The 26,703-nt window shown below is 46.6% G+C and overlaps 1 protein-coding gene across 1 annotated transcript in view; it reads right to left on the bottom strand.

Annotated features, from left to right (window-relative positions):
* XRN1 (5'-3' exoribonuclease 1) overlaps positions 1–14,566 on the bottom strand; it is a gene marked incomplete in the record, with an annotated part of 75,977 nt that extends 61,411 nt beyond the window's left edge. Inside the window, 2 exon segments of the mRNA XM_040349121.1 lie at positions 576–808; positions 14,435–14,566. Coding sequence (XP_040205055.1) covers positions 576–808; positions 14,435–14,509 — 308 coding nt within the window.
* Between the last annotated feature and the right edge of the window lie 12,137 nt (positions 14,567–26,703).

Raw genomic sequence — 26,703 nt, 5'->3', positions numbered from 1 at the left:
TTTCCTTTATTAAGAGAGGTACGGACTCCAGAGACAGAGATATAATTTTGCCCCTGTACAAATCATTAGTAAGACCTCATCTGGAATATGCAGTTCAGTTTTGGGCTCCATTTTTTTCAACCTGACTAACTATATAACTATGTAACCCCCGCTAGCGGCTGAAGAAAGAGTTAAACGCGCCCAAAAAGCAACGCTGCTGAAGCGCTTTGCAATCACTTCGGCAGCAGTTCCCATTAATTTCAATGGGCAGGGGAGGAGTGGTGTATACACCGCTCCTAAACCGCTTCAAAGATGCTGCTTGCAGGACATTTTCTAACGTCCTGCCAGTGCACCGCCCCAGTGTGAAAGCACTCGGCTTTTCACACTGGGGCTGCAGGGAGGCACTTTACAGGTGCTGTTTTTAGCCCTTGACTCCAGTGTGAAAGGGTTTTTTGTACAAAGGCTGTTGGTCAGATTTTAATGTGTATAGCGAGCTTAATGTATGTCTAAAAATCTGGACATTTTTAAAACCTGTTTGTAAATAATTTCAAGTTTGGAAATTTCTGCCAAGAAAGTTTGAGTAAAAAGACAAATACCTAAATCGTCTTCCCCGCTGCTGGTTCATTTTTGCCCTGGGAGCAACACCATCCACAGCCATGAAGAAAACCTTCCTTGGCTTGATAATGCGGAACAGAACTTCCAGGTAGTGAAATATATCTGAAAATATCTTGTCTTCTGTAATTCGAAAGTGCACATCCTCGTCGTTCGGGTGAGAGCATTGATGAATGATGCCATTCATGTCCAAGTACAGATTGTCGAACTCTGGGATCTAGGAAATGCAACAGTGTCAATGAACATCCAACTCTTGAACCAAATTTAAAATAATTTATTACTTGCAGATTATGGTCAGGCTAATATACAAAAGCTGGAGAAAAAGAAAGGAAAGCGTCACAACAAGGTTTCTTTATTCATTCAAGTGGTTGTAAAGGATCAAAGATTTTTACCTCTATGTATTCATTGTATGTGTGCAGCAACACCCCCAGCTCCCCCTAAAACTTACCTAAGCCCCATCTCGATCCAGTGATGTGCACAAGAACAGCAGCTTTCTGGGGTCTCTGCCTCCTCATTGGCTCCCGCTACTGTCAATCACAGCCAGTAAGTCAATGAGGAGAGTGCGGGTGTGGGGCAGAGCCAGGCCGTGCTCTAGTGTCTGAATAGAAAAAAACAGAGCTGTGGCTCAGGAGCTCAAGCCGCTTGCTGTGGGAGCAATCAGCAAGAGGAAAAAGCCCAAAGCTCCGGGGGAGGACCCAAGAAGAGGAGGATCAGGGCTACTCTGTACAAAAGCATGGCACAGAGCAGGCAAGTATGACATGTTTGTTATGTTAAAAGAAAAAACAGCTTTTAACATCACTTTAAAGTAGAACTATAGGCAAAACATTTGTAAAGGAAGGTTAAAATCCCTGTAAGGTTTATTTTTGCTGTCTTTGTAGGGAGGTTTACCTTTATTTCCTGTCCAATAGCCAAACAGGAAGTGATAGGTAATCCCTGTAAATTAAGAGATTCTCTTGGGCCCCCCAGGTCACTAGAACTAGTGTCCCCATTAGAAGAGGTCCCCTATATTACTTTTCTGGGGACAACCCAATTTGGGATTTTCTTTCACCATAATAGTTAAAAGTTAAACACATGAACACATTTACATGCAAATGAACTTTAAGTCAGGGTTTGACAAATTTGCTTGGAATCTAGGAGCCAGCTAAAAAAGTTAGGAGCCAGAAAACGCACCCCGTCCCGACGAGCTTGCGCGCAGAAGCGAACACATACGTGAACAGCGGCTGCATATGTAAACGGTGTTCAAACCACACATGTGAGGTATCGCCGCGATTGGTAGAGCGAGAGCAATAATTTTAGCCCTAGTCCTCCTCTGTAACTCAAAACATGCAACCTGTAGATTTTTTTAAACGTCGCCTATGAAGATTTTAAAGGGTAAAAGTTTGTCGGCATTCCACGAGCGGATGCAATTTTGAAGCGTGACATGTTGGGTATGAATTTACTCTGCGTAACATCTTTCATAATATAAAAAAAAAAATGGGGACAACTTTACTAGTGTCTTATTTTTTAATTTAAAAAAAGTGTAATTTTTTCCCAAAAAAGTACGCTTGCAAGACCGGTGCGCAAATACGGTGTGACAGAATGTATTGCAACGATCGCCATTTTATTCTCTAGGGTGTTAGGATAACAAATATATATAATGTTTGGGGGTTCTAATTAGAGGGAAGAAGATGGCAGTGAAAATAGTGAAAAATTACATTAGCATTGCTGTTTAACTTGCAATGCTTAACTTGTAATACCAACGGCTAACCACCAGATGGCACCAGCTCACAAAAAAAAAAAAAAAAAAAATGTTTTTTTTTTTTTTTTGCCCACCTTCCAAGCCAAGTCGCCAGGACACTATTTCTAGTCGCCATGGCGACCTGGCGCCCGGGATTTGTCGAGCCCTGCTTTAATGGCATCCCAGTCTAGATCCGTAGGGTTCAATATTGAGTTGGCCCACCATTTGAAGCTGTAACAGCCTCTGGGAAGGTCGTCCAGAAGGTTTTAGAGTATCTATGAGAATGTTTGACCGTTCTTCCAGAAGCACATTTGTAAGATCAATCACTGATGTTTGAGGAAAAGGCCTGGCTCGCAGGCTCCTCTCCAATTCATCCCAAAGGTGTTCTAATCAGGTTGAGGTCGTGGTTGGGACGATCTCGGAGAGCATACTGCGAATTATCATTAAATTGTAGGAAACGCATAATCATGTCATAGCGTGTCCTGGACATGACAGCAGAATATATCGGCATGTGATGGATGGGGTTGGTGGACCAGTAGCCTAGTAGGCTCGACAAATCCCGGGCGCCAGGTCGCCATGGCGAATAGAAATGGTGTACTGGCGCCATCTGGTGGTGAGCCGTTGGTATTACAAGTTATTACCACCAGATGTGTGAGCTGGTGCCATCTGGTGGTGGCCGTTGGTATTACAAGTTATTACCACCAGATGTGTGAGCTGGCGCCATCTGGTGGTGGCCGTTGGTATTACAAGTTAAGCATTACAAGTTAAACAGCAATTCTAATGTAATTTTTCACTATTTTCACTGCCATCTTCTTCCCTCTAATCAGAACCCCCAAACATTATATATATATTTTTTATCCTAACACCCTAGAGAATAAAATGGCGATCGTTGCAATACTTTCTGTCACGCCGTATTTGCGCAGCGGTCTTACAAGCGCACTTTTTTGGGAAAAAAATTACACTTTTTTTAATTAAAAAATAAGACAACAGTAAAAGTTATCACCCTTTTTTTTTAATATTATGAAAGATAATGTTACGCCGAGTAAATTCATACCCAACATGTCACGCTTCAAAATTGCGTCCGCTCGTGGAATGCCGACAAACTTTTACCCTTTAAAATCTTCATAGGCGACGTTTAAAAAAAATCTACAGGTTGCATGTTTTGAGTTACAGAGGAGGACTAGGGCTAGAATTATTGCTCTCGCTCTACCAATCGCGGCGATACCTCACATGTGTGGTTTGAACACCGTTTACATATGCAGGCGCTGCTCACGTATGTGTTCGCTTCTGTGCGCAAGCTCGTCGGCACGGGTTGCGTTTTCTGGCTCCTAACTTTTTTAGCTGGCTCCTAGATTCCAAGAAAATGTGTCAACCCCTGAGTGAAAAATTACATTAGAATTGCTGTTTAACTTGTAATGCTTAACTTGTAATACCAAGGGCCACCACCAGATGGCGCCAGCTCACGCAAGGAAGAGAGGGCACTTCACAAAAAAAAAAAAAAAAATTTTTGCCAACCTTCAAAGCCAGGACACTATTTCTAGTCGTCATGGCGACCTGTCGACCGGGATTTGTCGAGCCCTGATTTATCCTATAGGGCAGTGGTTCTCAACCTACTAGTGCCGTGACCCCTTGATAAAATTTCCCAAGTTGTGGGGACCCCTAACAGTAAAAAAAAAAAAAAAAAAAATCATAGCGTGGGTTGTCAGCACCCAAGGCAAGACAAGGAATTTGCACCGCTAACCCGCAGACATTTAGTGCTCCCTGAGTCCATTCCACTCCTACAGTATTAAAACCCCTTAGGGTCTCCTCCCGCCCCTCCGACTTCACATTCATCACCAGTCATCTGACCTCTAGTCTCTGCCCCCCAGCCATGTTGTGAACTGAATGGGCGGCTGTGAAGATGTTGAGATGGCGGCCGTACTTGTGCAAATGCTACGATGCCTAGCCAGATACCTGTGCATCCTCACAGATGATCGGTGTGGCAGTGGGGGCAGTTACAATCCCCGATTTCCCTGTATGGCAGCAGCTGAGAGCCACTTCTCCTCCCCCTCCCGTGGCTTTCAGCTGCTTTATTGAAAGTCACACAGGGAGATTGGTGATTGTAACCCACCACCACACCCGACTGATCATCCCCGACTGTCCCCTGTGTCCTCCCCGGTCCTCCGTGTTCTCCTCTGGTCAAACACCCCCCCGACCCCCAGATCTGTCAAGATGGAGAGCGGAGGAAGGATCCGGTTAACATGTCATTTGCTGGCTCCTTCCTTTTCTAAATGCAGTCAGTGATCATACACTCTGTCCAACTGAGCAGAGTAAACTGTGTTTACAATGCTTCAGTTCATGAATGAACAGGAGCCGCTGTCTCTTGTCCACTCATCTTCAGTGCAGCTGAGGCTGCAGAGAAAGGGACTGGGGAAATCTGTGTCCTCAGTTCCTTTCCCGGTCTCAAAGGGGAGATTGATGTCAGGGGTCTGTTTAGACCCTTGACATCTCACCAAAGCCCCCCACCCCAAAAGGGCTGATTAAAAAAAAATTATAATAAAAAAAAAAAAAACACAAAGAATTGATATATATATATATATATATATATATATATATATATATATATATATATATATATATATATATATATATATATATATATATATATATTAATAATAATAATAATTATAATCCACGTTTTATCAGTGCCACCTATCAGCGCTGCATGTTAGTACCACTGTCACACGACCTAGAAAAATAAAAAAGTATCGGCACTGGTACTCTGTGTCTTAAAAAAGTGGTATTGGTGCAACCCTAATAGGGAATATTGAATATAGTGCACACTGTATTTTCTCATATAGTTATATCTCTCTTAGGACAAAGATTGTATTCCCTCTGATAATGAACAGTGTTCTCTCACATAGTTATTATTGTATTTCCCCCAACAGCAAACACTGTATTTTCTCCTATAGTAAATATTGAACTTTCTCTTATAATGAACAGTGTGGGGTTGATTTACTAAAGGCAAATATAATATGCACTGCAAGGGCACCTGCTCCAGAGCTTACTAAATGAGGTTAAACTCCACTTGCAAAGAATATGCGATCACAGGCAAGGAAAAATAGGATTTTTGTACTCACCCTAAAATCCATTTCTCTGAGTTCATGGACAGACACAGCAGCCTTTGACCTTAGGGTTATATCCGCTTCCTTCAGGAGAGTTAGGCAGAAACAAAGCACTTTAAGTGTTAGGCTGCATTCACACCTCCGCTACAAGATACACCGCGTACATGGCGTATTTTGCCGCGAGTGTGTAATTTATTTTTTATTTTTTTTTAACAAAGCCTTCCCATTGCTTTGTATGGCCGAACGCCAATGCCGCCTGAAAAAAAGGGTCCGGGACTTTTTTTCAGGCGGCAGGCGTACAGTGTCTATGAGATGTGAACCATCTCAATAGACAGCAATGGGAATTCTCCCCTCCAGCGGCACGAGCGTCAGGCGTTTTGTCGCGGAGGTGTGAATGGGCTTTAAACAACATTTTCCTCAGTGCAGCTCCTCCCAGGGGGCGTGGTTCCCCAGGTATAACCCACACCCTGCTCTAGCAGCTCCAGTTTGTAACAAGCAGTACAAACAAACAAGCAGTACAAACAAAATGAGGGATGGGTTCTGTGTTCGTCCATGAACTCAGAGAAATGGATTTTACGGCGAGTACAAAAATCCTATTTTCTCTTCCGTATATGGACAGCCTTTGACCTTAGGGACGTCCCCAAGCAGTGTCAAAAAATTTGAGGGTTGGGAAAACAACACAGCAAACCAAGTTACACCCCAAACAAAACCGGAGTTGCTCATCGGAGGAACTCCAACTTTAAACTGCCGTCTGAAACACCTTGCGGCCGAAGGAGGCATCAGAAGATGCACTCACATCCACCTTGTAAAACTATGAATAAGTGTGGACCGACGACCAGGTCGCTGCCTTACACACATGTAACACAGAGGCTTGATGCCGGAAAGCCCAAGAGGCACCGATCGCCCTGGTCGAAAGCGCCGTAACCCGAAAGGGAGGCGCCCGCCCCTTCAGGGTAAATTAGGCGATAGTGACCCCAAGGCACCACCAACGCGTGCGCCCACGGGTCCTTTGACCTGGCCACGAACCGTGGCACCTTCCGTTTGAGACGGGACGCTAGAAGGTTCACGTCTGGAGTGCCCCACTTTCGGCACAGACTCTGAAACACCTCTGGGTGAAGTGACCACTCTCCTTGGTCTAGGTGTTTGGCGACTTAGGAAGACGGCTTCCCAATTCTGTACTCCCGGAATATACACGGCTGACATAGCCGGAACGGACCTTTCGGCCCACCGAAGAATGTGCGCGACCTCCGTCGCTGCAGCTGAACTCCGTGTGCCTCCCTGATGATTGACGTACGCCACGGCCGTGGCGTTGTCGGACTGGATCCTGAGCGGTCTGCCCTGCAGCTCCAGGGACCACCTGGCAAGGCACAGCTTGATTGCTCGGAGCTCCAGAACATTGATTGAAAGGCGGGACTCCTCCTGAGTCCAGCGCCCCTGGGCTGACTGGGTGCCCCAAACGCCCCCCCAACCGGAGAGGCTGGCATCCGTCGTGACCACTGTCCATTGGCACGGCAGAAAAGACTTCCCGGCCCGAAGCACCGGAGACGTCAGCCACCATACCAGGGAAGACTTGACCAGTTGACTCAACTGAATCTGGTAATCCAGAGAAGACGGGAGCTTGTCCCAACTTGACAAAATCTCCTTCTGTAGTTCCCTGGTGTGGAATTGGGCATAGGGAACAGCCTCGAAAGAGGCCATCATCAGACCCAGAACCCTCATGCATAATCGAAGACACGACCACTTCTGGGTCAACAACTGCTGTACCACAGAATGCAGTGTCTGGAGTTTCTCTGTTGGGAGAAAAACTCTTGCCTCTGCGGAATCCAGGACTAGTCCTAGGTATTCCAGACGCAGAGACGGAACCAACACCGACTTCTGGATATTCAGAAGCCAGCCGAACTCTTGGAGAGTCTGACACGTGATAGACATCTTCTAATACTGAGCCTGAGGAAGCTCTCAGGAGAAGGTCGTCCAGATATCCCTCGATATCGATCCCTCGCTGTCTCAGCAGGGCCAGTATCAGGGCAAGCACCTTGGTGAAAACCCGTGGTGCCAAGGCCAGGCCGAATGGGAGGGCCACAAATTGAAAGTGGTCCTCTCCGATCGCAAAGCGCAGAAACCTCTGCTGCTTCCTGCATATGGGAACATGTAGGTATGCGTCCATGATATCCAAGGACGCCATGAAGTCCCCCTGATGGAGTGCTGCTATTACCGAGCGTATCAAGTCCATCCGGAATTTTTTCACCTTGACAAAGCAATTGAGGGCCTTGAGGTCCAGGATTGGACGGACCCCTTCCATCTTGGGTACTACGAACAGATTGGAGTAAAACCCCTGAAACCGTTCCAACGAGGGAACTGGTACAATCACTCCCCTGACCATAAGATCCTGGACAGCCCCTGACAGAGCCTGCCGGCGAACCGGAGGAAGCTGGAAGGAAAGAATCTGTTTGGTGGACAAGAGAGAAACTCTATCTTGTCCCCCTGAGGAAACTACTTCGCAAACCCAACGTTCGGAGAAGAGACCTCCACCGAACCGCAAATTCGCGAAGCCGGCCCCCCACCCGAGAAATGGGCGGGGGCAGACCTTCAGGCTTGTTAGGCTTGCGGAACCAGGGGCGCTTCTGCCCTGCAGCGGGCACCTTAGCTCTTGCAAACTTTTTCCCGCCGCACTGGGCGCACAAAAAAAAACGCTTTGGGGTAGTAAAAGAGGGCCCTTGCCTACGGAGAGGCTCCTTGCCCTTCCCAGACTGTGGGAGCAGTGTGCTCTTACCAGCTGTGGCATCCTTAATGATGTCATCCAGGGACGCCCCAAAAAGCCGCTCACCCTTAAAGGACAAATCCACCAAGGCCTTCTTGGAGGATTGGTCCGCAGACCAGCATTTCAGCCACACAAGGCGGCGTAGTACCACCGCATAGGAGGAGGCCCTGGAAAGCAAGGGAAGCGTATCCAGGGCCGACTCACAGACAAATTTTAGACCCCGAACCAATTGTTCAGCCAAGTTCTTGCAGGTCTCGGAAGCATCCTGCTCCTCCAGCTTCTGCAGCAACAACTTTGCCCGTTCAGTCAGTGTCTGCGACACCAGAGACCCGGCCACAACCGGTCTCACAGCCGAACCCACAACTGTGAACATGGAGCGGGCCACAGCCTCCACTCTCCTATGAGTGGGGTCCGTAAAAGCGGGAGACCCTTCCACAGGCAATGTGGTGGCTTTACTTAGTCTGGACACGGGAGGGTCCACTGATGGAGGAGAGACCCATTATCAGGAATCAAGTACTCACCGAGACCGAACTGCCGAGGGTGGTTCACCTTTACGACCAAGCGCGCCCGCCCACTGAGTTTTGGAACAGGTGGCGGAAGCACGAGGCGGTACCGGTGCCAGTGGAGAAGCGTTGACCGGTGACGGTTGGAGATGACAGGTGCTTCTGGGTGACTGCAGACGGAAACAGGAACAAACGATACTGAAGCCGGATAACCGGTACTGAAAGAGTCCAAGAAACAAACTGGAAAGTCCGGGGTGCAAGCCAAGGTTCGGGGAGCAGAGAAGACAGCAGATCCGGGTCACAAGCCAAGAGGTTCAAGGGCAGGAGAAACAACAACAGAGTCCAGGTCACAAGCCGAGGTCGGGGTCAGAAGAGTTCAATAGAGTGGTGAAGCAATCCGAAGTCAGGTTCCAGGTGAGAGGTGAGTCGGACGGAATTCCAACAGGAAATGGTTTCCAGAGACACAGGTTCAGGAAGTAGCTGACGATAAACCAGCAATCTGTCTACTGACAGGAGCTGGTTTAAATAGGGCAGTCACGCTGGTGATTGGCCCCGAGAGGTCACATGCGTATGCGCACACGCCTAAAGTGCCCAGTTAGCCGCCGGTAAGCCAATCTACTACGCTGGTGTGTTAAAGGAGGAAGTACAGCGCTTTGGCCCTGACACCCATTTTTTCAAAAAGTCCTCCTCAAAGGGATAACGGACCGCAAAGTTTTTAGGAACAGCAACATTTTTCTGTGGCGTATCCCATTCCTTACATAGCAATTGTTCCTAACATGCAATACAGGGAAATACTTTTGCGGTGCTGGGCTGTTTGCGGAACCCAAAAGGGACCGGCACATTCGGTGCCCCCGCCAAATCCTCAAGTTTATGAGTATCACGCACCGCAGAAATAAGAGCTACAACAAATTCCCCATCATTTACTGACCCTGAGGCAGAGTCATCCTCACAGTCCGTGTGGGTTAAGCCTGCATCATCTGACATGACAGAACCAGATCCTGAAGCAACAGCAGGCAATGAGTCTGTGTCAGAGATATCCCCAGAAGCAGGCTCAGGGAGGGGGCGCTTTGTACCCCCCTTCTGGGCACTAGCTGCTTCAAACCTGGCGATAAACGCCTCAAGGACAGCCGACATTGCCTCAACAGATGCGGCAGGGGGATTAAAGTATAACTCAGGCATTGCTGGGGCAGAAACACCAGGTTCAGGTTCCATGTTGCCTCACCGCTGTGTACTGCAAGACAGAACAACCCACCGGTCACCTCCTGGCTGCAAAAATAGAAGCAGAGGCCTCCCAGGGACTCACCACCCCACGCGGCTGCAGAGAGAGCTGAAAACCTGAGGTGTGCTCTGATGTGCTGGCTGTGCTGCGTCTGTCACCTCAGGGAAGATTTGAGGCGTTTTGCAGCGCTAAAACTGACACAAGAGGCCAAGACATTTCCAAGATGGCCGCCATCTGAGGTAAAAATCACCAGCGGGCTACAGGAAAATGGCCGCCGAGCTATGTAAACTGCGACAACTGCAAAATGGCGTCCGTGGCGCTGTTGATAGAAGAATCACAGGATTCAAAATGCAGGAACAAAATATTAAAAAGCAAAAAAAATCTCCAGAGTACAGGGACTCCAGAGTGCCTGTCCTCTCCTGACGTTAGGCAGAAAGAAACTGGAGCTGCTAGAGCAGGTCGTGGGTTATACCCGGGGAACCATGCCCCCTGGGAGGAGCTGCACTGAGGAAAGTGTTGTTAACACGTAAAGTGCTTTGTTTCTGCCTAACTCTCCTGAAGGAAGCAGATATAACCCTAAGGTCAAAGGCTGCTGTGTCCATCCATGAACGGAAGAGAAATAAAAACAGCATTTTTGTTTGTATATGATTGGATGATAGAAACCAGCAGAGCTTCTCCTCAGATCTAGAGCAAATGCGCTTAAACTGTACAGTAGATTTGTCTTTAGTAAATCAACCTCTCCATTCCCTCCTACAGGGAATACCGAATTCTCTCCTATAGTGAACGCTGTATTCCCTCCTACAGGGATTATTGAATCCTCTCCTATAGTGAACGCTGTATTCCCTCCTACATGGATTATTGAATTCTCTCCTATAGTGAACACTGTATTCCCTCCTACAGGGATTATTGAATTCTGTCCTATAGTGAACGCTGTATTCCCTCCTACAGGGATTATTGAATCCTCTCCTATAGTGAACGCTGTAATCTCTCCTACAGGGATTATTGAATTCTCTTCTATAGTGAACGCTGTATTCTCTCCTACAGGGATTATTGAATTCTCTCCTATAGTGAACGCTGCATTCCCTCCTACATGGATTATTGAATCCTCTCCTATAGTGAACGCTGTATTCTCTCCTACAGGGATTATTGAATCCTCTCCTATAGTGAACGCTGTATTCTCTCCTACAGGGATTATTGAATCCTCTCCTATAGTGAACGCTGTATTCTCTCCTACAGGGATTATTGAATCCTCTCCTATAGTGAACGCTGTATTCTCTCCTACAGGGATTATTGAATTCTCTCCTATAGTGAACGCTGTATTCCCTCCTACAGGGATTATTGAATCCTCTCCTATAGTGAATGCTGTATTCTCTCCTACAGGGATTATTGAATTCTCTCCTATAGTGAACGCTGTATTCCCTCCTACAGGGATTATTGAATCCTCTCCTATAGTGAATGCTGTATTCCCTCCTACATGGATTATTGAATTCTCTCCTACATGGATTATTGAATTCTCTCCTATAGTGAACGCTGTATTCCCTCCTACATGGATTATTGAATTCTCTTCTATAGTGAACGCTGTATTCCCTCCTACAGGGATTATTGAATCCTCTCCTGTAGTGAACGCTGTATTCTCTCCTATAGTGAATGCTGTATTCCCTCCTACAGGGATTATTGAATCCTCTCCTATAGTGAACGCTGTATTCCCTCCTACATGGATTATTAAATTCACTCCTATAGTGAACACTGTATTCCCTCCTACAGGGATTATTGAATTCTCTCCTATAGTGAACGCTGTATTCTCTTCTACAGGGATTATTGAATCCTCTCCTATAATGAACGCTGTATTCCCTCCTACAGGGATTATTAAATTCACTCCTATAGTGAACGCTGTATTCTCTCCTATAATGAACGCTGTTTTCCCTCCTACAGGGATTATTAAATTCACTCCTATGGTGAATGCTGTATTCCCTCCTACAGGGATTATTAAATTCACTCCTATAGTGAACGCTGTATTCCCTCCTACAGGGATTATTGAATTCTCTCCTATAGTGAACGCTGTATTCTCTCCTATAGTGAATGCTGTATTCCCTCCTACAGGGATTATTGAATCCTCTCCTATAGTGAACGCTGTATTCCCTCCTACAGGTATTATTGAATTCTCTCCTATAGTGAACGCTGTATTCTCTCCTACAGGGATTATTGAATTCTCTCCTATAGTGAACGCTGTATTCCCTCCTACAGGGATTATTAAATTCACTCCTATAGTGAACGCTGTATTTTCTCCTATAGTGAACGCTGTATTCTCTCCTATAGGTATTATTGAATCCTCTCCTATAGTGAACGCTGTTTTCCCTCCTACAGGGATTATTGAATTCTTTCCTATAGTGAATGCTGTATTCCCCTCCTACATGGATTATTGAATTCTCTCCTATAGTGAACGCTGTATTCCCTCCTACAGAGATAATTGAATCCTCTCCTATAGTGAACGCTGTATTCCCTCCTACAGGTATTATTGAATTCTCTCCTATAGTGAACGCTGTATTCTCTCCTATAGTGAACGCTGTATTCCCTCCTACAGGTATTATTGAATCCTCTCCTATAGTGAACGATGTATTCCCTCCTACAGGGATTATTGAATCCTCTCCTATAATGAACGCTGTTTTCTCTCCTACATGGATAATTGAATCCTCTCCTATAGTGAACGCTGTATTCCCTCCTACAGGGATTATTGAATTCTCTCCTATAGTGAACGCTGTATTCCCTCCTACATGGATTATTGAATCCTCTCCTATAGTGAACGCTGTATTCTCTCCTATAGTGAACGCTGTTATCCCTCCTACAGGGATTATTGAATTCTCTCCTATAGTGAACTCTGTATTCCCTCCTACAGGGATAATTGAATTCTCTCCTATAGTGAACGCTGTATTCTCTCCTACATGGATAATTGAATCCTCTCCTATAGTGAACGCTGTATTCCCTCCTACATGGATTATTGAATCCTCTCCTATAGTGAACGCTGTATTCTCTCCTATAGTGAACGCTGTTATCCCTCCTACAGGGATTATTGAATTCTCTCCTATAGTGAACTCTGTATTCCCTCCTACAGGGATTATTGAATTCTCTCCTAAAGTGAACGCTGTATGTCCGAACCTCGGCTAAACGTACCTTAGTAAGCCTGCTGCTCTTTTACGCCCGCAAGAACATAGCTATGCATTGGAAGAAACCCTCGCCCCCATCCTTAGTGCAGTGGCGGCGACTGGTGAACGCCAGCCTTCCTCTATACAAAGACACGTATGCCAATCGTGGCTGCCCGCAGAAATTTGATAAGATATGGCGGGTCTGGGTGGAGGAATCCGAGACTGCTGGTTGAAGGTTTTGAGATATGACACCTCCCTTTTCCCATCCTCCCCCCCTATGAGTATGCCGTTCACTGCAGGTACCAGCCTATTAAAGCGGTTATCCACCCTAAAGTGGAGTCCCGCTGATCGGAACCCTCCCCCCTCCGGTGTCACATTTGACACCTTTCAGGGGGGAGGGGGTGCAGACACCTGTCTAAAGACAGGTATTTGCACCCACTTCCGGCCACACGCTACGGGCGAAAGACAGGCATTCCGTCACATCCCGTCTGTCGCCCGTTGTGTGCTGGGAACACTCGGCTCCCAGCACACAGCGTGTGAGCCAATCGGCGGGCGCAGCGCGACTCGCACATGCGCCGTAGGGAACCGGGCAGTGAAGCCGCAGCGCTTCACTTCCTGGTTCCCTCAGCGTGGATGGCGGGGGGAGCAGCAGAGTGACGAGCGATCGCTCATGCTCTGCTGCGATCGGCGCTGGACTCCAGGACAGGTAAGTGTCCTAATATTAAAAGTCAGCAGCTGCAGTATTTGTAGCTTCTGGCTTTTAATATTTTGTTTCCATGGCACATCCGCTTTAACATGTTTGCACGGTAGATGATGTTATCCCTCTGTTGTACCAACTGCCTCTCCTTGAGAGTCGTACGATGTTGAGCTGTCTATGTCTAGTCTTGTCTAAAATGTGATGTTTAATGTGTTTAAAACTCTCCAATAAAAATATAAAAAAAAAAAAAAAAAAAAAAAGTGAACGCTGTATTCTCTCCTATAATGAACACTGTATTCCCTCCTACAGGGATTATTAAATTCACTCCTATAAGGAATATCAAATTCTCTCTTTTAGTGAACACGGTATGCTCTCCTATAATGAATATTAAATTCTCTCTTACAGTGAACACTGTATGCTCTCATATAATTCCTATTCTATTTCTCCTATAGGGAACACTTTATTCTCTTAAAGTGACTGTGATGAGTAGTGGAAGTGACACCAGTGAGAGAAGCAGCAATGGAGAAGTGTAGATGAAGTATAAGCTGTGAGCTCTGTACGGAATAGACCCTACAGGAAGCAATGTCACCGCTGGAACAACTGTACGAATACACAGAGCCAGTAATGACACAGACATGTCACAACATGACATTCCAAGCAGGAATATGACGTCACATGTCTGCGTCACTCCAGCCTCGGTTTTACCTGATGCTCTTTGACCACCTCGCTGAGGCACGGGTACCGCTCGGAGATCCAGCGATAGAACTTGGGGACACCCATCTTGTTACAGTCCGGTACCGATCAATCTCTGGCAGCAACAACACAAACGTCACATCCGGCGCAATCTGATATCATCATTCTTCTCCTGCCGGCGGGGGAATAAGACGTCACAGCAAGCGTGCTGCCATGATTCAGCGCAAGACTGCAGTGCATGTAGTGTTAGAAAGGGGGGCTGGTGATTGCATGTCCTGGTCTGTAGATGAATAGGTTATAATACATACATAGATGTCACAGCATAGCCGTGCTATACCAATGCACACTGCATTGTGGTTTGAAGTGTATCTGAAAGCAAAACTTTTAGTTTTGGGGAAATACTAAAAGGAATGTCCATAAACTTTACCAGGGCGGTGGAATGCTCATAGAAAATGATGGAATAGAAGGCAATGCCCATAGAGAATAATGGACAACAAAATATGAACTCATTTGCAGGCATATCTGTGTCACATGGCACTTTATGCTTTCCCACAGGTGTTCCCCAAGTACTGTGGTAGATTGTAAGGTTGAAATTATTTGGGGTTATAGCTGTGCCTGGGAACACCCTAATCAGCCGGTGTTGGCACAGATTCCCCTGATATTTCACCAAAGACCCCTAACAGAGTTTGTAAAAAAAAATACAATTTAAAAACTACTGACACCAATCTCTGCCCTACTGACACCAATCTCTGCCTTACTGACACCAATCTCTGCCTTACTGACACCAATCTCTGCCCTACTGACATCATCCACTGCACTACTGACACCAATCTCTGCCCTACTGGCACCAATCTCTGCCCTACTGACATCATCCACTGCACTACTGACACCAATATCTGCCCTACTGGCACCAATCTCTGCCCTACTAACATCATCCACTGCACTACTGACACCCTCCACTGCCCTACTGACATTATCCACTGCAGTTAGTTAGGGTGACCACATTTCCAAACTGCCATTCAGGGACACCCCCCCCCCCTTCCTAAAAAAAGATAACTTTTTATAAAAAAAAATTGTGCCCCCCCCCCCATGGTTTTCACCGGTTCATCCTGGGACCTGTAGTTCTTCACTAGTTGGGGGGGGGGGGGCGCATCTTCAGTTCTGAGGGGTTCATGGTGGGACCTGTAGTACTTCACTCTTGGGGATCACATTCCCCCCAAAAGTGAAGGATTACAAGTCCCAGCATGAACTCCTAATATCTAAAGATGTTCCCCCCCCCCCCCAATTTGAAGGACTACAACACCCAGCATGAAACCCCTGAGATCTAAGGGTGTAATCCCATAGATTTCACAGGTTTATGCTGGGACCTGTAGTTCTTCACTATTTGGGGGGCAGGGGGTCTCACATCTTCAGCTCTGAGGGGGGTTCATGCTGGGACCTGTAGTCCTTAACTTTGGTGAGGTCACACCCCCCTAAAGTAAAGGACTACAAATCCCAGCATGAACCGATGATTTCTAAAGATGTGACCCCCACCCCCCCCCCCTCCATTTTGAAACTCCCAGCATGAACCCATGAGATCTAAGGGTGACCCCATAGATTTCACAGATCTATGCTGGGACCTGTAGTTCTTCACTAGTTTGGGGGGGGGGGTGTCACATCTTAAGATCTGAGGGGTTCATGCTGGGACCTGTGTCAGTTTCATTCCGGGACACTGTTATGTCCCAGAGTGAAGGTGCCCGGGACAGACCTGCAGAATGCGGGACTGTCCCGGGCAATCCGGGACATGTGGTCACCCTACTACTAACACCAATCTCTGCCCTACTGACATCATCCACTGCACTACTGACACTATCTACTGCCCTACTGACATTGTCCACTGCACTACTAACACCAATCTCTGCCCTACTGACATCATCCACTGCACTACTGACACTATCTACTGCCCTACTGACATTGTCCACTGCACTACTAACACCAATTCTGCCCTACTGACATCATCCACTGCACTACTGACACTATCTACTGCCCTACTGACACCGTCCACTGCCCTACTGACATCATCCACTGCACTACTGACACTATCTACTGCCCTACTGACATTGTACACTGCACTACTAACACCAATCTCTGCCCTACTGACATCATCCACTGCACTACTGACACTGTCCACTGCCCTACTGACACCAATCTCTGCCCTACTGACATCATCCACTGCACTACTCACACTATCTACTGCCCTACTGACACCGTCCACTGCCCTACTGACACCAATCTTTGCCCTACTGACATCATCCACTGCACTACTGACACTATCTACTGCCCTACTGACACCGTCTACTGCCCTACTGACACCGTCCACTGCCCTACTGACACCAATCTCTGCCCTACTGACATCATCCACTGCCCTACTGACACTATCTACTGCCCTACTGACACCATCCACTGCCCTACTGACATCATCCACTGCACTACTGACACCAATCTCTGCCCTACTGACATCATCCACTGCACTACTGACACTATCTACTGCCCTACTGACACCATCCACTGCCCTACTGACATCATCCACTGTCCTACTGACACCAATCTCTGCCCTATGGACACCGTCCACTGCCCTACTGACACCAATCTCTGCCTTACTCAAATTGTCCACTGCCCTACTGACATCAATCTGTAGTCTGACCATCCCTTGTATCATGCCTGTAGTCTGACCATCCCTTGTATCATGCCTGTAGTCTCTGACCATCCCTTGTATCATGCCTGTAGTCTGACCATCCCTTGTATCATGCCTGTAGTCTGACAATCCTTTGTATCATGCCTGTAGTCTGACCATCCCTTGTATAATGCCTGTAGTCTCTGACCATCCCTTGTATCATGCCTGTAGTCTGACCATCCCTTGTATCATGCCTGTAGTCTGACCATCTCTTGTATCATGCCTGTAGTCTCTGACCATCCCTGGTATCATGCCTGTAGTCCGACCATCCCTTGTATCATGCCTGTAGTCTGACTATCCCTTGTATAATGCCTGTAGTCTCTGACCATCCCTTGTATCATGCCTGTAGTCTGACCATCCCTTGTATCATGCCTGTAGTCTGACCATCCCTTGTATCATGCCTGTAGTCTCTGACCATCCCTTGTATCATGCCTGTAGTCTGACCATCCCTTGTATCATGCCTGTAGTCTGACCATCCCTTGTATCATGCCTGTAGTCTCTGACCATCCCTTGTATCATGCCTGTAGTCTGACCATCCCTTGTATCATGCCTGTAGTCTGACTATCCCTTGTATCATGCCTGTAGTCTGACCATCCCTTGTATCATGCCTGTAGTCTGACCATCCCTTGTATAATGCCTGTAGTCTGACCATCCCTTGTATAATGCCTGTAGTCTGACCATCCCTTGTATAATGCCTGTAGTCTCTGACCATCCCTTGTATCATGCCTGTAGTCTCTGACCATCCCTTGTATCATGCCTGTAGTCTGACCATCCCTTGTATCATGCCTGTAGTCTGACCATCCCTTGTATCATGCCTGTAGTCTGACCATCCCTTGTATAATGCCTGTAGTCTCTGAGCATCCCTTGTATCATGCCTGTAGTCTGACCATCCCTTGTATCATGCCTGTAGTCTCTGACCATCCCTTGTATCATGCCTGTAGTCTGACCATCCCTTGTATCATGCCTGTAGTCTGACCATCCCTTGTATAATGCCTGTAGTCTCTGAGCATCCCTTGTATCATGCCTGTAGTCTGACCATCCCTTGTATAATGCCTGTAGTCTCTGACCATCCCTTGTATCATGCCTGTAGTCTGACCATCCCTTGTATCATGCCTGTAGTCTGACCATCCTGTAGTCTCTGACCATCCCTTGTATCATGCCTGTAGTCTCTGACCATCCCTTGTATCATGCCTGTAGTCTCTGACCATCCCTTGTATCATGCCTGTAGTCTGACCATCCCTTGTATCATGCCTGTAGTCTGACCATCCCTTGTATCATGCCTGTAGTCTGACCATCCCTTGTATCATGCCTGTAGTCTGACCATCCCTTGTATCATGCCTGTAGTCTGACCATCCCTTGTATCATGCCTGTAGTCGGACCATCCCTTGTATCATGCCTGTAGTCTGACCATCCCTTGTATCATGCCTGTAGTCTGACCATCCCTTGTATCATGCCTGTAGTCTGACCATCCCTTGTATCATGCCTGTAGTCGGACCATCCCTTGTATCATGCCTGTAGTCTGACCATCCCTTGTATCTTGCCTGTAGTCTGACCATCCCTTGTATCTTGCCTGTAGTCTGACCATCCCTTGTATCATGCCTGTAGTCTGACCATCCCTTGTATCATGCCTGTAGTCTCTGGCCATCCCTTGTATCATGCCTGTAGTCTCTGGCCATCCCTTGTATCATGCCTGTAGTCTCTGGCCATCCCTTGTATCATGCCTGTAGTCTGACCATCCCGTGTATCATGCCTGTAGTCTGATCATCCCTTGTATCATGCCTGTAGTCTGACCATCCCTTGTATAATGCCTGTAGTCTCTGACCATCCCGTGTATCATGCCTGTAGTCTGACCATCCCTTGTATCATGCCTGTAGTCTGACCATCCCGTGTATCATGCCTGTAGTCTGATCATCCCTTGTATCATGCCTGTAGTCTGACCATCCCTTGTATAATGCCTGTAGTCTCTGACCATCTGTTGTATCATGCCTGTAGTCTCTGACCATCTGTTGTATCATGCCCAAAAGTCTCTGACCATCTCTTGTATCATGCCCGTATTCTCTGACAATCTCTTGTATCACGTCTATGGTTCACACTGGCACGGCTCGTCAGGCGGCTCAGCCGCCTGACGAGTCGCGTCCCATTCTATGCAATAGAACCGTTCTAATAGGAGTGACACAAGTCGCTCAGACTTAGAAAAAGGTTCTTGCACGACTTCGGGGGCGGCTCGGGGCGACCTGCATTGACTTATATACAGAGGTCATTTTGCAGGTCGCCTCTGAAGTCGTCTTCAGGACGTCTTGCGGATTCGCCCCCGAAGCCGTGCCGCCTAAGTGTGAACCGGCTCTAAATCAGCTTATCATTAACAATGATGTATACAAAAAAAAAATATATATATATATTAGAAGGCCAATTTGGTGGCCTGAACTTATGGGAGGAGCCCAGAGGGGATTTAAGCTGACCACTCCCCCTTTCTCTTTGTCAGTTCCAGTGCACGATACCCTCCTTCCCATTCCCCTTTTTACAGCACTTCTCAGTAAATTCTCCCTGGACCCTTTTCTTGTCAAGCTTACCTTTTTTTTTCTAATTATTTGTGTTGTCACACATTTTGTAACTGCTGCTTTATATTTCCATTATTGCATTCGCTGTTAGGCTAGATGCATTTTCAATATTATACACATATTTTACACTGTGTTTAGTCACTATTAGGGAGCGCAGTATTTTCTCTCTTTTTTTCTGTTATACCTACCAGACCACCAGAAGCCACACCTCAGGTCTATTTATGTTGTGAGTCTTGTTGCATGTTTATGTGATCCACATTTGTCTTTGTCTCTCTCTCTCTATATATTATATATATATATACATATATATATATATATATATATACAGTGGAACCTCGGATTTCGAGTAATGCGGTTAACGAGCGTTTCGCAAAACAAACACTGTATTTTTAAAAATCCTGACTCTGGTTTCTTGTCTCGCAAAATGAGCAGGATTCAAGCCACAGCGGTGTGCACTACCGCGTTTGGCCTGAGGTGGGGGGGCGCCGGAGCTGATCGGAGCCATTGGGAAATTTGGAAAGACTTTAAAATAGTCAGTTCCCGAGCCATTCCAAGGTTTGCAGAGGTCAGCAGAGCTGTCCTCAGGCCATTCGGTGTTTTTCTGAGGTTCTCCGGCGCCCCCCCCCCCACCTCTGGCCACATGGGTTTTAGCATGCCATTGAAGTCAATGCGGAACAAATTATTTTTGTTTCCATTGACTTCAATGGGGAAACTCGCTTTGATATTCGAGTACTTTGGATTACGAGCATTCTCCTGGAACGAATAATGCTTGTAATCCGAGGTTCCACTGTATATATATATTCCCACAATCTATATATCAATAATTATATATATATCTTTTTTTAAGGGTTCCCAGTTATGCCATAATGTGCTAGTAAGCACCACATATTAGCATATTATGACAGACTTGCCTGCCTAAGAAAGCCTCCAGCGTTGCAGCATAATCAATTCAGCGGGCCCCAGATGCATCCATCTTCGCCCGGTTTTCCTTCCAGATTCCATGCGTTCCGTGATTTTATTAACCAAGCATAACTTAAAAACTAGTGGACTTGTTGGATTGACATCATTTTTTAGTTTCAAAGTGGGTTCAAGTTACTAAAGAGGGCTGGTAGGCATACGTTTAGAGACTGATCACTTGTGGATCAAATGATTCCAAAATAAAAACTGGGACAAGCCAAACATGGGCTCTTACTCAAATATCATAATAAATGCATTTGTAAGAAAAGTGTAGCCAAAGCTTTTTTTTGGTCAATTCTGTTCTCCTGTGACCCAAAATCAGCCGACAGCGGACTAAAGCATCACAGATCAGCTCTAAACTCTGGAAAGATCCCAACCTCTTCCACCCCCTCCCTAGCCTAACATTCCAGGGAAAGAGTGATGACTGACAGTGACAGCTGTCTGCTTAGAGAACCCAAGAACTGAGCTATCAGTGGTCGCACGATTGCTCAGTTCTCAGGCATAGAGCCTTGCGGGACAAAGCTTGCAGCATTGCAAATTCTTGCACTTCTCTTTAAAAGGGGAGTTCCAGGCTTTTTTTTGTTTATTAAAAGTCAGCAGCTACAAAAAGTTTAGCTGCTGACCATTAATAAACAGCCACTCACCTGTCCTACAGTCCAGCGATGCGGCCGTACGGAGCCTCGCTCCTCTGCCCCTCCTCTCCGCAGCACCTCCATTGAAACTGTGGGCACCTGGCCGTGACAGCTTGTGGCTTCACAGCCGGGCGAGCGTTGTGCTTGTGCGAGTCGCGTCCCAGAAGATTGCAGAGAGGAAGGGGCCGCCTAGGTGAAGAGGAGAAGTCACCTAGGCGGCCCGTACTCGGAAGCAGGAAGTGGGACAGGAAGTCCTACTCAAAACCAGGCACCCATCTCCCTGCTTTTGCTTTTTTCATTCTGTGGATATGTTTCTTAAGGTGGACTTTAGGGGAAAAAATGGGAAACAGAATTTTTAAGAGACATACTATATTGCTTTTGCATTTAAGTTTCTTGCCTGCCTGTACACAGGACTGCACATGCAAATCTCAGTGTATCATTTTAGCAATACCAAGATGAACGAACTCCTGCATATGTGCAGGAGTGAGGTCATCTTGACCTGGCCAACGAAACCTGGAAGCCAACCAGCCAAAGATGCTCTGGGACATTGCAGCACTGTATTCTTGTCTACTTGGGTCATGCTGCCACCTTACTGTGAATGGACAATGCACAAAAAGTCAGGATTTATTTTCTACCCAGGAATACCCCCCCCCCCCCCCCCCAGGTTAGTTAAGCCTCTGTTTATAGCCAGCGTCCTTGTATGATGAAAACGACTACAGATGTCTCTCTGAAGAATTCTTTACCTGGGCTTAGTACCAGTGTCTTGGTGTTTATGGTCTATTTTTTACACCCCCGTTGGGAAGGGAAAGACTTCATCCTCATTGGTTACCCAAGGCCACAAGATACTGTACAACTCTCCCCAGCCAATGGCTGCAAATGCTGATTTTTGTATTCTGACAGGGTGAAGTCTCCATGTCAGAATACAATAGAACATCACCATTGTGTTGATGTGGGGATATATGCATTATTTATGTTCAAACCCACTGATTGAGTGAGGGGGAAAAAAAAAACTGTGTATTTTGTCAACCTTACTTAAAGCGGAGTTCCACCCATTTTTGTGTTTAAAAGTCAGCAGCTACAAAAAGTGTAGCTGCTGACTTTTAATAAACACACACTAACATGTCCCACAGTCCAGCGATGCGGCCGCCCGAACACTCGCTTCTCTCCATCGCCTCTCCTCAGCACTGGCATTGCAAGTGTGGGCACCCAGCTGTGACAGAGCAGGTAAGTATGACATGTTTGTTATTTTTATTTTTTTTTAAAAGCTGAGCCTACCAGAACACATTTTCAAATGCCTCCACAAAACTGGCACAAGTAACACTAACTTAATCAAGTACAGAGAATGTTTTTTTTTTTCAGTAGAATGCACACCGACTCCTTGGAGAAAACGCCTGAGGGCTCAGGAAAGTTGTCCGCCGGACTTCCTGACTAAGGCTACAGGAAAATGGCTGCCGGACTTCCTGACTAAAGCTACAGGAAAATGGCACGACCACGCTGCTCCGCGCAGTGGTCTCTCACAATGTGCACACGAGAACACCACACTATGCCCAAAAATAGGGAAGAGAACAGCGGACCCCCAACACCCAGCGCAGTCCCCTCACCGGACACAGAGCCCCCCGGAAGACCCCCGTTCAGTCGTGCAGCGCCCCAAGCATGGGGAGGAGGGAAAGGATGGGGAGAGAAGAGGAGAATGAGAGACCCCCAATTCAACCTCCCAGGGAATGCCCAGCTGCTCTGTCCTGCAGAGACAGGCGGAACCATACTTACCCCTTCTGTGGGGACTGCTGACGCATTCCGCGGACAGACCCATCACCCAAGCAATATGGGGTGGCTGTCGACCACGGCTCACTGTAACACGAACAGCAGTAGCCTGGTCATGTGTGTCCCCCGGAGCATATAGCTCGCCGGTCACCCCTGGATCAGACAAGGCATGTCGTGGCCGAGCCAGCGCGTAGCTAAGGCCCGCTCCATGGCCGGGCTGGGGAGTCTACCAGGATCTATATTATTCAGCCTGTCACCCAGCCCGGCTGTTGTGGATCACAGGAATCAAAAAGCAGAAAAAATTTCCAGGACCAATAGTCCCCACCGGGAGCCAGGTCCTTCTACACTAGGCAGAAAAAAAACTGAGCTGCTGGATGCAGTGTGAGGGGGTTATAGCCTGTAGGACTGCCACCTGGGCGGTACTGTGCAGTTTTGCTGCTTTTACATGTTCTGCCTAGTCCTCTCCTGAAGGTGGCGATATAACCCTAAGGTCAAGATTGAAGTGCTCTGTCCGTCAATGAACAAAAGAGATTATTTTTTTTTTCAAACAAGCAAACATTTCCAACATTTTTAACTAATGTACACTTTGCAAAAGAATTATTTGTTAAAAGAATAATCTCTATTCTCTTCCTCATCGTGAAACTAATAAAAAAAGAAATAAAAAGGTGATGTTAAAACATTTATTGTTTACATGTTTTAACCACTTAAGGACTGCCCTACGCAGACATACTGCGGCAGACCTGCCCTCCTGCGCGAAATCACATACCTGTACGTGATTTCGTGCACAGGGTCTAGGGTGCGCATTTTTTTTACCAAAAATATGTAGCAGAATACATATTGGCCTAAATTGATGAATAAATTCGATTTTTTTTTTAAATTTTATTATTGTGTGCGTTTTATAGCAGAAATATTGGTATAAAAAATTAAAGGGGTTGTAAAGGTTCTTTTTTTATTTTCTAAATAGGTTCCTTTAAGCTAGTGCATTGTTGGTTCACAACTTGTCCTGTTTCTCCTCAGTAAGCTTGCCCTCATCATCCATGGGGGTTAGTCAGCCAGAACAGCGCACTGAGGAGGAACAGGAAATAAGAAATTCAGAAAAAAAAAAGAAGGAAAAGGTAAGTGAACCAACAATGCACTAGCTTAAAGGAACCTATTTAGAAAAAAAAAACCTTACAACCCCTTTAAAACAAAATGGTGTGGAGGACCCCCCCAAAATCCATACCAGACCCTTATCCAAGCATGCAACCTGGCAAAAGAGTGCCCTCCCCCTCCTGAACCGTACCAGGCCACATGCCCTCAACATGGGTAGGGTGCTTTCAGGTCCCCCGAAAAGGGCCTCATCCCCACAACCCTTGCCCGGTGGTTGTGGGTGTCTTCGGGCGAGGGGCTTATTGGAATCTAGAACCCCCATTTAACAAGGGGTCCCCCAGATCCCCCCCCTATGTGAATGGGTATGGGGTCTACGAGTTACCTTTAAAGCCCATTCACCAAAAAAAGTGTCAAAAAAGCAAAAATGACAGGACAGTTATGGACAATTCCTTTATTATAAAAAAAAAAGTGTGCTGTGATGTCTATCTTCAATCACGCCATTTTCTAAAAAAAACATTTAGCACAGGGTTCCCCTTAACCACTTCAATACAATATATTATATATACTACACTGCCTGAATATAGATTCTACACTGAATCTACACCAAATGCAGACTATATACTAGGCTGTATGTATATATATATATATATATATATATATATACCGTATTTTTCGTTCCATTAGGCCCCGTACACACGACCGAACATGTCTGCTGAAACTGGTCCGATCGGACAGGATTCCAGCGTACATTTGCCCGCCAGACCGTTTTCGAGCGGACAAATGTTTCTAAACTTGCTTAGAAACATGCCCGCTGGAATCCTGTCCGTCGGACATGTTCGGTCGTCTGTACAGACTTACCGTACATGTCCGAGTGGCCGCCATCCCTCGCATGCGTCGAATGACTTTGACGCATGCGTGGAAGCATTGACCTTTCAGCATTGCGCACGTCGCCGCGTCATCGTCGCGGCGACGGCACGAACACGTCACCACGCGGATTGTCTCTCATTTCTGTATGATGGTGTGTACAGCCATCATACAGAAATCTCCGGGCGGGCATGTCCGCTGAAAACGGTATGGCGGACCGTTTTCAGCGGACATGTTTGCCCGTGTGTACAAGACGCACTTTTTCCCCCCCAAAAAATAGGGAGAAATGCCTGTGTGTCTTATGGAGTGAACACTAACAGAACCCCCGCCTGTTGTCGCCGCCATCTCACAATACAGGGCGGCCGTAGGCATGTAAGCATGTGCATTTAGTTTCGTTCCGAATCGAAATTCGGACGAATTTTTCATTATTCGGACATTCGGATGCATACGAATTCCCGAATTGCAATATTAATGAATTTCGAAATTTCGATCGGAATTCGAAAAAAAAAAAAAAAATATTTGAATCGAATTCGAAAACAAATTCTATTTGAAAAGAGACTATTTGTTTTCGAATCCAGTCGAAATATTTTCGAATTTGACCAGATTTTTCGAAATTCGGTCGAAAACGAATGAATTCCGAAAACGGTTGAAATATTTTCGAATTCGACCGGATTTTTCGAAATTCGGTTGAAAACGAACGAATTCCGAAAAACGAATTTAACACATGTAACGAATCTAACTTAACGAAATTAATTAAATAACGCATTAAAACGAAACAAATTTTTCCCTTTTGCACATGCCTAGGCGGCCGTCTCCCTCGAGCGCCGGGCGATCTCATCACTCACAGAAAAAAGAAAACTGAGCAGCCCCAATGGCCGAATGGAGTACTGCCGCTCGGGCTGCTCTGTCTTCTGAGTGACAGGTGGACAGGCGACTGTGATGACGTCCTTGCCAGTCGACAGGCACAGAACAGGCTGCATTTAATGGATACAGAACAGGCTGCATTTAATGGACACAGAACAGGCGGCTAGTCAGGCTGGATTTAATGGGCACAAGTCAGGCTGGATTTAATGGGCACTAGTCAGGCTGCATTTAAAGCGGTGGTTCACCCTGCTGAACAACATTTCAGCATACAATTCGGCATCGTAGCGCGAGCTACAGTATGCCGGTCTTACATTTTTTATCCCCGTACTCACTGTTTAATCGTACCTAGACTATTCCGTCTGCCGCGGGGAATGGGCGTTCCTCGCAAGAGGGAGGGTGATTGACGGCCGACTCTGGCACGTCACGCTCCCCGAAGACAGCCGGAGTAGGTCTCGGCTCTTCACGGCGCCTGCGCACAGGCTATGCGCAGGCGCCGTGAAGAGCCAAGCCTATTTCGGCTATTTCCGGAGAACCGTGGCACGCCAGAGCCGGCCGTCAATCACTTTCCGTCTGGATTGGAACGCCCATTCCCCGTGGGCAGTCGGAATCGTCTAGGTAGGATTAAACAGTGAGTACTGGGATAAAAAAATGTAAGACCGGCATACTGTAGCTCGCGCTACGATGCCGAATTTTATGCTAGAATAAAGAAAAAATAAATATTTTTTTTAATAGGGTGAACCCCCGCTTTAATGGGCACAAGTCAGGCTGCATTTATTTGGCACAAGTCAGGCTGCATTTAATGGGCACAAGTCAGGCTGCATTTAATGGGCACAAGTCAGGCTA

The sequence above is a fragment of the Rana temporaria genome, chromosome 4 (genome assembly GCF_905171775.1).
Source record: "Rana temporaria chromosome 4, aRanTem1.1, whole genome shotgun sequence".
NCBI classification, from domain to species: domain Eukaryota; kingdom Metazoa; phylum Chordata; class Amphibia; order Anura; family Ranidae; genus Rana; species Rana temporaria.
Note: the sequence above shows the minus strand (reverse complement) of the source record. Positions and strands in the feature narration are given on the sequence as shown.